Source organism: Marmota marmota, unplaced genomic scaffold, assembly GCF_001458135.2.
Source record: "Marmota marmota marmota unplaced genomic scaffold, marMar, whole genome shotgun sequence".
Taxonomy (NCBI): domain Eukaryota; kingdom Metazoa; phylum Chordata; class Mammalia; order Rodentia; family Sciuridae; genus Marmota; species Marmota marmota.
Genome location: NW_025999999.1, coordinates 8,816,191 through 8,829,540, shown reverse-complemented (window position 1 = coordinate 8,829,540; position 13,350 = coordinate 8,816,191). Strand labels below are relative to the sequence as shown.

At 52.0% G+C, this 13,350-nt stretch overlaps 1 protein-coding gene across 4 annotated transcripts in view; it reads left to right on the top strand.

Moving 5' to 3' along the window:
• Positions 1 to 13,350, top strand: part of Sh3pxd2a (SH3 and PX domains 2A) — a 215,097-nt gene that overhangs the window by 132,168 nt on the left and 69,579 nt on the right. For 3 of the 4 annotated variants that reach the window (XM_048807272.1, XM_015494748.2, XM_015494747.2), the window contains exon 6: positions 127 to 155. In XM_048807272.1, coding sequence (XP_048663229.1) covers positions 127 to 155 — 29 coding nt within the window. Of the gene's footprint in view, positions 1 to 82; positions 156 to 13,350 lie in introns of those variants that run through there. The other variant, XM_048807274.1, reaches the window with a different exon arrangement.

Sequence of the window (13,350 nt, the reverse complement as noted above, 5' to 3'; positions counted from 1 at the left end):
ACATGAGCAGAGGCGCCGGGACCGACCGCAGCCCGCTCGTGGGTGCCCCGGCAGCCTGAGACCCGCAGCCCTGCGGCCCCCCCGCCCGACCCTAACCATGTCTGTCTGTTGTTGCTTCTTTTTCAGAGATTATGGCAGTTCCAAGAGGAAATCAGGTAAGGGAGCCTCCGGGCGTTTTTCTCTCCAACCTCTCTGCCCCTTGCATGTGCCCGTCTGATCCTGCGGAGGACTTTCTGGGGGGTTGTCCTTGCCCGCTGGCGCTTTGGTCCTGAGAAGCCAGGGATATTCCAGGTGCCCCCTCCTTAGCCCTTGCCCCCTGAGATCTCTCCCACCGGGTCCCCTGGGCTCCCGGGTGGGAGCGGAGGTGGATGCATGGGGAGTGTGGGGTTGTCTCGTGACGGGTCCAAGCCCCCACAGCGATGGCAGGCAGATCCCTCCCCCTTCCCCCGGGCTGCGGTGGCCAGCTGCTTCCCGTGGTGCGGCGGTGATGGAAGGGTTAATAAAGACGGGCCTTTTTCCCCTGAGAAGGACTGGAAAGGGGTCATCCTTGAGTGACTTGAGTTTTTAGCGCCTGTATGGTGGACCTTCCCCTTCCCCAAATGCGAGCGCGTTCACCTTGCTGCAAGCTGGGGGCTTGGCTTGTTGGCGGGCGAGACGCGTGGGAGGGGGCAGCCGGTTCTGCACAGGCCTGACAGGTGCCCAGGCCCTCCCGGAGTTTGCGAAGTGGGCGGAGACTAGGAGAGCGAGGTGGGGCAAGTCCACTGGCGGACGCTGCGTGCTGTGCGCTGACCGCTGGGGTCAAGAGTTCTCTAGGGGTGTGCGAGACTGTTCTTCCAAATGGCAAATGCAGGGGTGTGGGGTGTGGTCCCCAGGAATTAGGGCTCTGTGTTCTGGGGGTGGGGCAGGGACAGGCTGGAGCAATCTATGTTACCCGTGTGTGGCCCATGTTTGTGAGATGGTGCATCCTTGGACAGCCATCTGAGGGGTCTGGCCCTTGAGAATGTAGGCAGTAGCTTGCGGCAACGGCTCTTGTGCCCAGGTGCCTTGGTCTGGGTACAAGAAGAGGTTCGAGTGCCTTGAATGATAGCACACAATTGTGATGTGAATTGGGATAGATGTAACTGCTGTGTTTGTGAGTATGGGTACCGTTTCTGTGTGTTGCGCATACGAGTGCTTGCTTACCTGCTCATTGGGAGGAGGAAAGTTGTGCAGTGATGTGTGTGTTGGGGGTGGACATGTGTCGTCCAGATAATTGTGTGCTCCGGGGCTACATTTACTTGTCTGGGTGTGAAGGCTAGGGGTGTGTGCCAGTGAGCTGGGCTAGATCTGGTGGTGGGGGCTGGAATCTGTATTCAAGTGTATTTGTGTACCTGTTTGGGGCCCATCGGGTTGTGAGGAGAGGTGTGTCCATGACTGTCAGGTGGGCGTCTCGGGTTCAGGTTTGCCCGCCCACTGGGGCAGAAGGGCATTTCCTCTTATGAAGAGGAGGGTGAGGAGCTGAGGGACTGTGGCCTCATCTTAGCTGTCACTTCCAGGCAGGGCCCAGATGGGAGAGCTGAGAGGGAGGTACAAGACTGAGATTGTATAGTGTCATGACACACCCTCCCCCCAAGAAACCTGCCCTGGGCCTCAAAGGTATAGTATACTGGTTGAGCCTGAGTTCAAATTCTTCCTGTGTGTGACCTTAGGCAAATTTCTTAACCTCTCTGTGCTGAAGTTTCCTCATTCTCTTTAAAACAAAGATGATAATAGAATATATGTCACATGCAAAATATTAAAGCAGTTAATGTGAAATAACCCCTAGCACAGGGGTTGGGGATTTAGCTCCCTGGCAGAGTGTTAGCTTAGCCTGTGTGAGGCCCTGCGTTCAATTCTCAGCCCTGGGAGGGGGACTGAGGAGTAGTCCCTAGCACATAACTAACTACCTAAGTTACCAGGTAGACACCATCATTGTCATCATCACCTTTTGAAGCCCTGGGACCTACTCCTGGTTCAACTGTCATCTTAGATAAATCCGTTTTCCACTCTGAACCTGTTTCCCCCTGAAAAAGCTAGGTCCTCTGTCCCTACTCCACACCCCAGGCTCTTGCAGCTTAGTTTTTGAGTGGCTTCCTAAGCAATCCAGGGCCCCACCCAAGCTGCCTCCCCCAGGAAAATCCTCCTCCAGTTTCTGTGCCTTCTGCCTTCAGGCCAGGAAAAGGATGGATGGAGAAATTTAATTTACATTTGGTATGCTTATGATAATGGCCACTTAGTGTCGTGGTAGAAAGTGCCAGCGCTGGAGCCAAGCAGGAGAGTCTGACTGCTTTTGTCTGTGACCTTGTGCAGATTTCTTACCCTCCTGTACCTGTTTTCTCAATTGTAAATTAGGATAACAGTTATGCCTACCTCGTGATGGTTAACTTTGTGTGTGTGTGTGTGTGGTTTACATGCTAACTTGAATGGACCATTGTCCCCAGATATTTGGTCAAGCTTTATTTTCAATGTTCTGTGAGGCTGGATATATCCTGTGAGTATGTCTCTGGGTGAGATTAACATTTAAATCAGTGGATTTTGAGTAAAGCAGATTACCTTCCCTAATGTGGGTGGGTCTTATCCAATCAGTTGAAGATCTTACTAGAACAAAGACACCCTGCTCCCACCCCCAGCAAGGAATTCTGCCAGCAACTTACATTTGAACTCTACTGAAGCTCTTTTTCAGGCTCCTACCTACCAAACCCCACCTTCAGTGTTTGAACTCACCAACGCTCCATAATCACTTGAGCCAATTCCTAAAATAAATCTCTTTTTCTCTATGTCCCCATGATATTGGTTCTGTCTCTTTGGAGAACACTAGGTAAATTTCACCTCTTGGTAATAGTGAAGGCCAGATCAATTAATATCCATAAGTATGCCTAGAACATTGCCTGCTACCTAGGAAGCTCTCCCAAGGTGCTATCTGCTATGATTTAATAAGCATCTACTATGTGCTAGGAACTTTACATGTTTCCTCACTTGCTGCTCAGAGTGATATCACATGGCGGGGGTGGGGGGGGGCGGATTCCCATTTTGCAAATGAAAACCTGAGGTTCAGAGGGGGTAACTGCCCAGAGTCCTGGGGAAGTACAGAATTGAGTGCATGTATAGGGCTCTGTCCTGCTCTGTAATGAAGCTTCCTAGAGTCATGCTTATCTTCCCACCTTGGCCCCATGAGTGCTGGGACCACAGACGCTCCCACCATGCCCTGCTCAAGCATAGAGCCTAGCACATAGTAGATGCTTATTAAATCATAGCAGCTAGCACCTTGGGCGAGCTTCCTAGGTAGCAAGGCAATGTTCTAGGCATACTTATGGATATTAGTTGAAGCAAGGGTCAGACAGGGTGGACTCAACTGAGGAGGAAAGTTCTCTGGCAGCTTGCAGCCTCATGGAGGAGAGGGAATGTGCCCTTGAAAACTGGAAGGCAGCGAGCGTGGTCCCACAGTCACCTGTGCTCCTCCCTGCCATGAGCCTGTTTGCTCCCAGTACCTTCCCCCTCTCAGGAGCTGCTACCATTCACCTGTTGTTCAAGTCCATCATCTAGGGCTCCTGTGCTTCTCTGACCTGCCAGTTTGACCTCCAGAGCCACCAGCTTCTCCCCACCTCCACCGATGCTAACCCTCTTTCTCCAGAAGGCCCCAGCTTCCTACCTGGTCTCTGCTTTCACCTTTACCTGTTCCTGTCCTTCTCCACATCACCGCTAGGGGGCGCTCATACCAAATAATGGACTTGACTGCTTGAATTCCCCCAGGGACTGCCCTTATGATTTGGCCCTTGCCCACCATCCTAACCTGGCTTCTACCCTCTTGTGCCCTCATCCTCTCCCCGCACACAAAAACCCCACTGAGTCCATCCTGCTCAGATGCATGGTCACCCTCTGTGCCTTAAACACATCAAGCTCATTCCTCTGTGACACCTTGAACTTCCTGTTCCCTCTGTCTGGGACGCTCCTCTTCCATCTTTCACGTGGCTGATCCCTTCTTAGGATTTCTGCTTTATCATCACCTTTCAGCAAAGCCACGCCAATCCTCCACTGTCTCGCTGCTGTCTCAGGTCACTGCCTCCTTCTATATCACTGACCACCCATCAGTTGTCTTGTGGGTTTTCTTGCCTACTGTCACCTATCACCTTAAGAGCAAAGACCTGGGCTGCAGGGCTTTCACCAGCACTGGCCACTGGCTTGTTGAACAGGGGAGTCGACGGAAAAATGAAGGTGTGCCTGAATGAACCCGCCGGGGTCAGGAAAGAGTCTGCCTCAAATTGGGGACATTGAACAAAAGAGGAGTTTTCTTGATGTGGGGCAGAGTGCTGCACACTTTGACAATCCAGAGAGAGCACATGCGAAGAGGTGGCCCAGGAGGACTAAGTGTGGCTTGTGTGCAGCCCAGATAGCCCAGATACTTTAGTTCACATGGAGCGCCAGCTGTCTGCCAGGCACTCTGCGAGGTGTTGAGGTTATAAAGATATATCTGGGGCTGGGGCTGGGGCTGGGGCTCCGTGGTAGAGCACTTGCCTAGCATGCGCGAGGCACTGGGTTTGATCCTCAACACTGCATAAAAATAAGTAAATAAGTTTAAAAAAAATATATATATATATATATATAATTTTTTTTTCTGAAGCCACATAGTCACCTAGCCAGGGGCACAGCAGGTGCAAGGACCCAGGGTGGGTCTGCTGGCTGCTCATAGGGCTTGTAACCAGAGTGGAGAATCGGGGATGGCAGGGTGATAGGGGTGAGAACAGAGATGTGACTAAGGGCGGGTGAGATGGGCAGCACCCACTGAAAGGGCTGAAGGCCATTTTAGGAATTTTGACTTTCCCTGAGTAAAATGAGCCACCAAAGTGTTCTGAATTGAGGGGTAAATGTGATCATCTGACTTTCTTCTTCTTTCTTTCTGGTACTGGGGTTTGAATCCAGGGGCACTTTACCACTGAGCTACTTCTCCAGCCCTTTTTATTTTGAGACAGGGTCTCACTAAGTTACAGGGGCTTACCTTGTACTTGCAATCCTCCTGCCTCAGCCTCCTGAGTCACTGGGACTACTGGAATGCACCACCTCACCTGGTGTGATCTGACTTTGATTATAGAATGATTTTTCTGGTTGGTAAGTGGAGACCAACAGGGGGGAGACCAGTAGGGATGGCAGAGGAGTTCAGCGGAGGGTAAGACCGGTGGTATTGGGTGGACCTCACTGATGGGATGCGTGGAAGTTGGGAGGCATCTGAGCCACTTGCCTGGGTTCCTATTCTCAGGTCCCCAGTGTGCCAGTCACATAACCCTGGACGACTCTTTCACCTCTGAGCTTACCTGCTCTGTTGTGTCAGTCAGGGTTCCGCGGGAGAAGTGGAACCAGCCGGGCAGAGATTTTAAGGCCTTTATTGTATTGGGGACTGGGGTGAAAAAGGGCAGGCTGGAGTGCAGGTGCAAGCTGGAGCTGCTGTCCCCAGGGAGATGTCCCCAGGGGAGCCTCAGCCCTGTCCTGGAGGCCTCTCACCTTACTGGCTCAGCCCACTCAAAGTCAACTGATTTAATCACAACTTCAAAACTACCTTCCTCAGCAACACCTGGATTAGTGGTAGCACACCTGGGACTGTGGCTTGGCCAGCTTGACACCTAGCACTAACCATCACACCTGTAAAACGGATAGCCGTAGAAACAGTGACCTGGCAGGGACTTTCACGTTCCGAGCTCAGTGAGACAATGCACGTAGAGGGTTTTGTGCCATGCCAGGCAGCAGGGGGGACCTAGTGTTATTATCTATGAGTGCTCCCCAACTTGAGCAGCTATCCAGGAGCCCAGAGAGGCCAGAGCGGGTCCAAAGGGCTTCTGCAGACCTGTGAAGAGAGGAGTGCCCCACCCCCCAATCTCACAGCCTTGCAGGAAGCTGTGTGGAGTTCCGAGACCGGCCACAAGGGGGCGCAGGTGGCCAATGAGCCTCTCAGATCAGCGTGGCCCTGCGACAGCCGCCAGGCAGAGGGCCAGGTGCTCCATCCCACCAAGGAAGCTGTGAGGAGCTCCAGCTCGTTTAAATGCAAATGAGGTTGGTTGCTCAAGAGTGTTGCAAGTCTGTTCTCTTAGGCAAGCGCCGATGTTCCTCGCGAAGTCCTGTTTACTTTATGTTTCTCCTTGGAAAAGCAGTGAGCTCAGCCCCGCTGCCAGGCAGCGTCATTAAATGGTGTTATTGGGCTGAGGTGATGAGATCAGCGTTAACGCTGTTTCATTGCGAAGGAGCAGAGTTGCTGGGGTTGAGTGTTTAGGTTTTGGCATCAGTCGAACCAAGCAGGGTTTGAACCTCACTCTGCCCTGAGTTAGCTTTATTATCGTCTTATTGTTGATGGGTTATGAAAGAAGGGGAGAAGTTGACCGTACTTTAGACTGGAGAGTCAAAAGATTCATCTGGGGGCTGAGAGTGTGGCTCAATGGTAAAGCCTAAAGCACGCTCCAGGCCCTGCATTCAATCCCCAGCACCATCCAAAATAAAATAAAGTGCTATAGAAGAGAATGTATGTTTAAAAAAAAAATTTTAACTAGGCATTTATTTCCATTCTCTGAGCCCCAGAGGAGACAAAACTTACATGCAGTCGTTGCTGAGTGGTCTGTCAAGTTAAGAATACAGGGTTTGCCGGATACAGTGGAGCATGCCTGTAATCCCAGCAGATCACAAGTTCAAAGCCAGCCTCTGCAGCAGTGAGGCTCTAAGCAACTCAGTGAGAGCCTGTCTGTAAATACATAAAGGGTTTGAGATGTGGCTCAGTGGTTGAGTGCCCCTGAGTTCCATCCCCAGTAACCAAAAAAAAAAAAAAAAAAAAAAAAAAAAAATGCAGACTGAAGCAGGAATGCCTAGTTTCACATCCCATCCCTGCCTGCTGTGTGACCTTGGCAAGTCCTTAACTTCCCTGTGCCTGGGTTTTTTATCTGTTAAAAAGGAGGTCATGGGAGCACTTTATCAGGCCATGTGTTTGAGGTTGGAAATGAAAGTAACAAACATGAAGTGCCTGCACTGAGGAAGCCTTCACCCGGTTACATGGTTTTTACAGGGCCTTAAGCAGGCTAGGCACAGGAGAGGTTAGCTTCCATCTGCAGAGCTCCACCTTTGGTTCTTGCCCCCTCCAGCAGCAACTCAAGACAGGAGAGGGCTGAGCAAACCTCATCTCCTAACTGCCCTGAACCAGGGGCATTTAACCACTGAGCCACATGCCCAGCCCATTAATAATAATAATAATAATAATAATAATAATAATATTATTATTATTATTTTGAGATAGAGTCTCACTAAGTTGCTTAGGGCCTTGCTGTTACCAAAATCTCTGCCCTTGTCCCCACTGCCAATGAATGGGGACAAGAACATGGTTTTAAGAAAAAGGAAAAAGTTTTATTGCTTTGCTAGCAAAGGAGAATCACAGGAGACTCCTGTCCCAGAGGCTATGATTCTGCCCATCAGAGGGAACAGAGGGCTTTTAAAGAGGTGATTCAAAGGCTACATTCTGCAAGTTCTCTGTCGAGTTGTAATTTATTTATTTAGGAGACAGTCATTCCCAAGATCTTCTGGTGCCATCCCCAAAGTCTGGATTACTGTGGTGGGTGTGTACTTAAGGACAGGTTAATCTGCCTAGGATGGGGAACAAAAGTAATCCTGTTTCTCTTGGGATTAGAGTGGGGGAGATTAGGGAAGAGCAGAGAGAGAGAAAGAGAAAGGAACATGTCCTTTTAAAAATAAGTCTCAGTGGCAGAGCAGCAAGGGGTATGTATATTCTAGGCATAAAGTGGGCCACTGTTACAACAGATACGTTGCTGAGGCTGCCCTTGAACTTGTGATCCTTCTGCCTCACCCTCCTGAGTCACTGGGATTACAAGTGTGTGTGCCGCCATGCCTCGTTTGTCCCCATTTTATAGACCAGAAAAGGGAGGTTAAGGAGCTTGCCCAAGGTCAGCTGGCCAGGCAGACCCAGGGTTCACATCTGGCCCTTCTGACTCACTCATGTGTGAGCCCTCCTATTCCAGGGGGGTCCACTGGTGTCCAGGACTGGAAGTTCTTTAGACTGGGAGGGGCCTGCCTCAAGAGAGCACCTCCTCTGCCAGGTTTCTAGAAAGAACTCATTGGTCACAAGGAAATTCTTAATAGGGTAAAGGGTCTCTATACAAGGCATGACTAATAGCCCCATAATATCTCTCTCTCTCTCTCTCTCTCTCTCTCTCTCTCTCTCTCTTTTTATTGGTCTGGCTTTTAATAAAGTGGATTTGCTTAGAATAAGACCAGCCCATAGTACTGGCTACTATAAAAAGTTCCTCTATCTGAAGAAGTTAGTCCCCCCTCCTCTTACAGATGCAAATGAGAGGGGGGCTGCTACTAGCCTGGGGTACAGGCTGGGCAGAACCTGGTCCCACCAGCTGCTGGATCTAGGGCCACTGTGACGCAGAGCAAGAAGGCCTGGAGGGAAGAAATGAGGCCCATCTTGGGGAAGAAATGAGGTCCAGAAGGGCACAGGACAGAACCAGCTCTCTGTCTCCTTCTGGACCTGCCCTGCTCACCAGCCACAGAGGAGATGGATAGGGACCAGCTGCCAGCAGCAGCCTGCCTTCCCCTGGAGTAAGGGTCGTGAGGTCTTCCTTTCACTTAGGTGTTTCTTGGGTGGGTGCCATGGAGTACACCTGAGAGGGCGGGACGTTGCCTGGGATTCCCCAGCTCACACCAGGCAGGAGGACCACGATCCACAAGGGGTAGGGGAAGACTGGAAATGGTACGGGAGATTGGGATGATCCTCCAGGGGTGGACAGGGTCCCCCGGTGGGAGAGACTGCCAGGATCACAGATGTGGGTCTAGACGGAGAATTTGTTTGTTTGTTTCAGTGGTGCTGGGGTTGAAGGCAAGTGCTAGGCAAGTGCTGTACCCCTGCGCCACCTCCCCAGCCTGAGTTTGAGAAGTTTGAAGAAAGGAAAAGTGTTCATCTGGCAGAGGTAAAGAGGCTGCTGGGGAAGGGGATGACAGGAGATAATTCTAGAAAGAAAGCCTTGAAGGGAGTGCAGCAGGACCTTTCAGAGCAATCTCCAGGGCTTCCTTGTCTGCCCGGGCCACCCATCCTCAGCAGGAAAGGCCCAGGCTGTTTCATGAACATGGGCAAGATCTTCCTGGAACCCTCCGACAGCCCATCCCCAAAGCAAGCATATCTTGTAAAGGCCCGGGCTTCTGGCACCTCTCACCCGGGGTGGTGTTTTTAAACAGTTTTTATTTTCATGGCACTGGGTCCTCAGCCTGATGTCAACCCTGGAGTTCAAAGTCATCTAATTGGAAATGAAAGGAGGCTGATTGGTTTGGCAACTCCGTGGCCAGCCCATGTGGCAGTGATGCGGTGGAGAAAGTGATGCTGCTCACGTGTGCGCGTGCCACGACACCCAGCTGAGGCAGCAGCCCCTCTGCCCAACTGGCTTGGACACAGAGCCTGGGCAGGGAAGGGCGAGGCAGGACAGGGGAGTGCTTCCCCATCCTGGAATCCCAGGAAGGAGACAACTAGCCCGGAGCCTTGATTCCCTCTGTCCTGCTTGCTTCGCTCTCTGCCCACTCATACCTATCACTGCTGGGAAAATAGGAAGTTGTTCTGGAAGGGAAGGAGTGGGCAGAGGCCTGCACGGTGAAATGCAGGTCCCAGGCACTGCCCAGGCCCACCGAATCAGCATCTCTGGGGTGACATCTGTATTTTGTCAGGATCCTCAGGAGTCCAAAACCAAGCCAGGGTTGCATTCTGGATGTGGGCCAATCACCATGATCAGGGAAGACAGGCAGCGAGGTGGCAGGAGTGCTGGTGTCCCCAAGATGGATTGTGACTGGACAGACAGGGCTGCTCTTGGAAAATGCTTTCAGTGTCTCCTGAGTCAGGAGTGGACTGGAGGAGCAGGAATGGGCGACCTGTCATAGAGGACAGAGTTCTAAGCCTCTTCTCCCTGAAATGCCAGGCCAGCATTTGGAGATTGGCCATGTGAGGGGCCTTCCCATCTGGCCTCATCAGGAGGCCGTGACGAGTCTCCGTCTGCCTTTTATTTAAAACTCACAAGGTTTTGTTCCCGTGGGGAGGAGACACCCAAATTGTGGTCCAGCAAAGAAATGCTTCCCACCACGGCCCCCAGCCAGAAGGCAACTTGTTCCTGCCTTCAGCATTCTGGTTCAGAGACATGTGACAACGGGCAACATTTCCAGTAATGGAGCCAATGGAAAAACAAAGATTTGGGGAAAATGTGCATTACTTATTGTTGTAGCACCTTTTTCTGATCTAAAGTTACTTTGTTTAGAAACAGAAATGTGGCGTGAATAACTTGGTCGGCCCAGGGCCTGTCTAGAATTGGTCAGTTTTGAAATGTGAAGGCAAAAAAAAAAAAAAAATTTTTTTTTTCCAAAGTTTTAGGAAAACTTAGAAGTTTGCAAGGAAAAATAAAAAAATGCCTCTCCCTGACTGCCTTTGCTTTGCCCTCTGGATCTTGTTTCCAAGTGTGACCCAAGCATCTGGCAGGAAGATGGATTTAGTTCACGTTGGAGCTGGAGTCTCGCACCGGGGCAGCAGGGCCTTGTCGGGTCCCCGGCTTGGAAATAGAGTTGGCGCCTCTTTATGATCCTTCCCCTAGCACAGCTCCTTCTCATGGGTATGGAGCCCATCTCCACTTTCTCCTAGACTTGGGCTGTGCTCTCTTTTCTAGGTCTGTGGCCAGTGGACACTAATGGCAGCCTGCCTTGGGGGTGGGCAGGGATGGTACCTTTGAAAGCTGATTGGATAGGAAGCAAGTTTCTGATTAAATGTTGGTATTAGACTTTTCCTCTGGTGGGAGTGGTGGGCATGTCAACAATGGTGTTAATACAGTGTCACCAGTGCCACACAGAGCTGGAGTGGAGTGATCTGGAGTCTTTGTGCAAGACACACAGATCTGCTGGGGAAGCTCGAGGCCTCTCGCAGCTGGTTCACCAAAGGTTTTAAATGAGCCAGCGGGGCAAAGGGAAGGAGCAACTGTGCAGAAGACACCTGGCCAGTCGCAGCAATAGGTGTCCTGGTGTGTCCCGGAGTACCTACCGTGTGGTGTGTTTCAGGGGTGCTGGCTCCATAGAGTTGCAGCACCTAGGCTGGAAAGAACAAGAACATGCCCCAAGAGCCACCACCAACCTCCTTATTGTTAGGATCCTCTAAGGGTCTCCTGAGATGCTTATCCTCACCTGTGAAAGGACGGCGTGAATCCTGACTGTGATTATAGGACAGTGGCCCCACGCCCAGCCAGGTGCCTGGCACTAGGAGGTACTTACTGGATAGCCGACTGTGGCCTCCCTTGGGGAGGGGTATCCATCCAGATGAACCCCCAGTGGTTGATGGTGGACCAGGACTGACAGGACAAAGAATAGCCTTTTCACATCCCCGGGGAAGACCAAGCAGACCCAGAGAAATGACCTGACCTTGCCCTGCTTGTGCAATGAACCAGGAACAGGACCATCTGAGCATCTAAGCACAGGCCTCCTCCAGGCTCCTCCTTGGAGTGGAGCTTAGCATCAGCCAGAGCCCCTGCACTGAGGTGCCAAAGGGTTAACTCCGTCCTCCCCTGTCCTGCGGCCTTCTGGGCATAGCTCAGTCACGTGAGAGCCAGATGTGGGGATTTCCCAAGCAGTGGTGTGTGTGTGTGTGTGTGTGTGTGTGCACGCGCGCCCGCGCATGCACAGCTCTGTTTACGTGGCATCTGCGAGCTCAGGGGATTGGTCCAGACCCACACAGAGCAGGGGAGGAATGGGGTAAGGAGAAGCCCAGGGCTCCCAGCAAACACTGTGGGGGGTTGCGCTGAGCCCTGCTCCCGGCAGACGTCATAGACAAGGAAGTTGTTCCTGCGCAGACTCCCATTTCCTGCAACATTCATCTTGCTACGAGACCATATTGGTTATGGATAATTTCTTTTTAATCTCTTTGAAAGGCTTTGAAGCAGATGCTGCAAGCCAGCAGCATGTTTAGGATGTTCTGCCAGGCTAGGGGTCTTCCCGTGAGCCTCTGTGCCCAGCATAAGCTAGACACAGAAGGCAAAGGCTGGACAAAGGCGAGGTCAGGGCTGCATGTACCAAGAAGGCCCTGGGCAGTGGGTCAGTCTCATTTTCCCATGATAGCCACAAGACTAAGATCAACAAGTGTCCATCCTCCCATCAGCCACTGAGGATTAATTGTGCAGCTCCTGTGTTCAGGGTGTTATAGAGGAGTGGACAGGGTTAAGACCCTGAAGGAACTTTAGTTCTACCTGGAGAGATTCAACAAATTTTTATTAAGCACCTACTATGTGCCAGATAGTTGCTAGGACTCTAGTCCTAACCAGACATTCTGCAGCCAGCTGAAATAGTCAGCGAATCATACCAGGCAAGATGAGAGAGACGGGCGGACTTTGCAAAGTGGGTGTCCTCAACCTCTGCTCAGGGATGAGTTCTGTCCCCAACCCCCCCCCCCTCATCTGCATTCCTGTCCTGGTCTGGTTCATGGCAGCATCCAGCCAGGTGTCTGCTACAGCCTTGTGAGCTTTGCCCCAAAGGCAGCCCAGTTACACAGGGTCAGCCTCCAAGGCTTGGCCTTGGACTACCAAGAGCAACCTGCCTCCCGTTGGGTTTGGGCAGTCTTCAGAAGGAAGGAATCACTTTTGTGGTGGCCCTAACAGTATCAAGCAGGTGGCTGAGGAGCCAGGCTCTCTCCCCAAGCCAACAGGACTCCTGAAATAGACAGGACTGCATAGGAAAGATGTGTGTGCCCCTGTCCCCACTGTCATGCTGTATCTACAGTCAGGTGGTCCAAAGCAAGGCCCCCAGGTATGCGCGGGGCTGGTGCTCATCAAATAGCTGGAATTGATAGGTTGATCACAAGAGCCTCTTCTGCAGACCCTCTGCTTTTCAGCTTGGGTGGGAATGTGTCCCAAGGGTACCACCCTAGCTCCATTGCTCCCTCCCAGCTCCCTCCCATGGAGACTGAGCTGGGAGCAGCAGGCAGGCCTGTGGAGCTGAGGCCCAGCACTTTGGGCTTCGGCCTGCCTCTTTCTCCTGAGCATGTGTGCTGGGCTGGGGCTGGGGCTTCTCAGGGAGCTGGTGGGTGGGGTAATGGGGGGATATCCCACTAAGTGGGGGAGGACCACCAAGGTGGACCACCCCAGGGAGGCGGGTGGCTGGGATCCTGGAACTCTGCACAGCGCTGAGTTTGTCTTTTCCACACACACACATCCTGGTGGAGCGGGGCGAGGTGAGAACCTGAGAACTGAGGGGGAGGCTGCCACTCCAGGGACCGCCATGGGGTCATGCAGCAGCTGCGGGAGTAGAGGTTCAGATACCCCCACCCCCAAGGCAGGC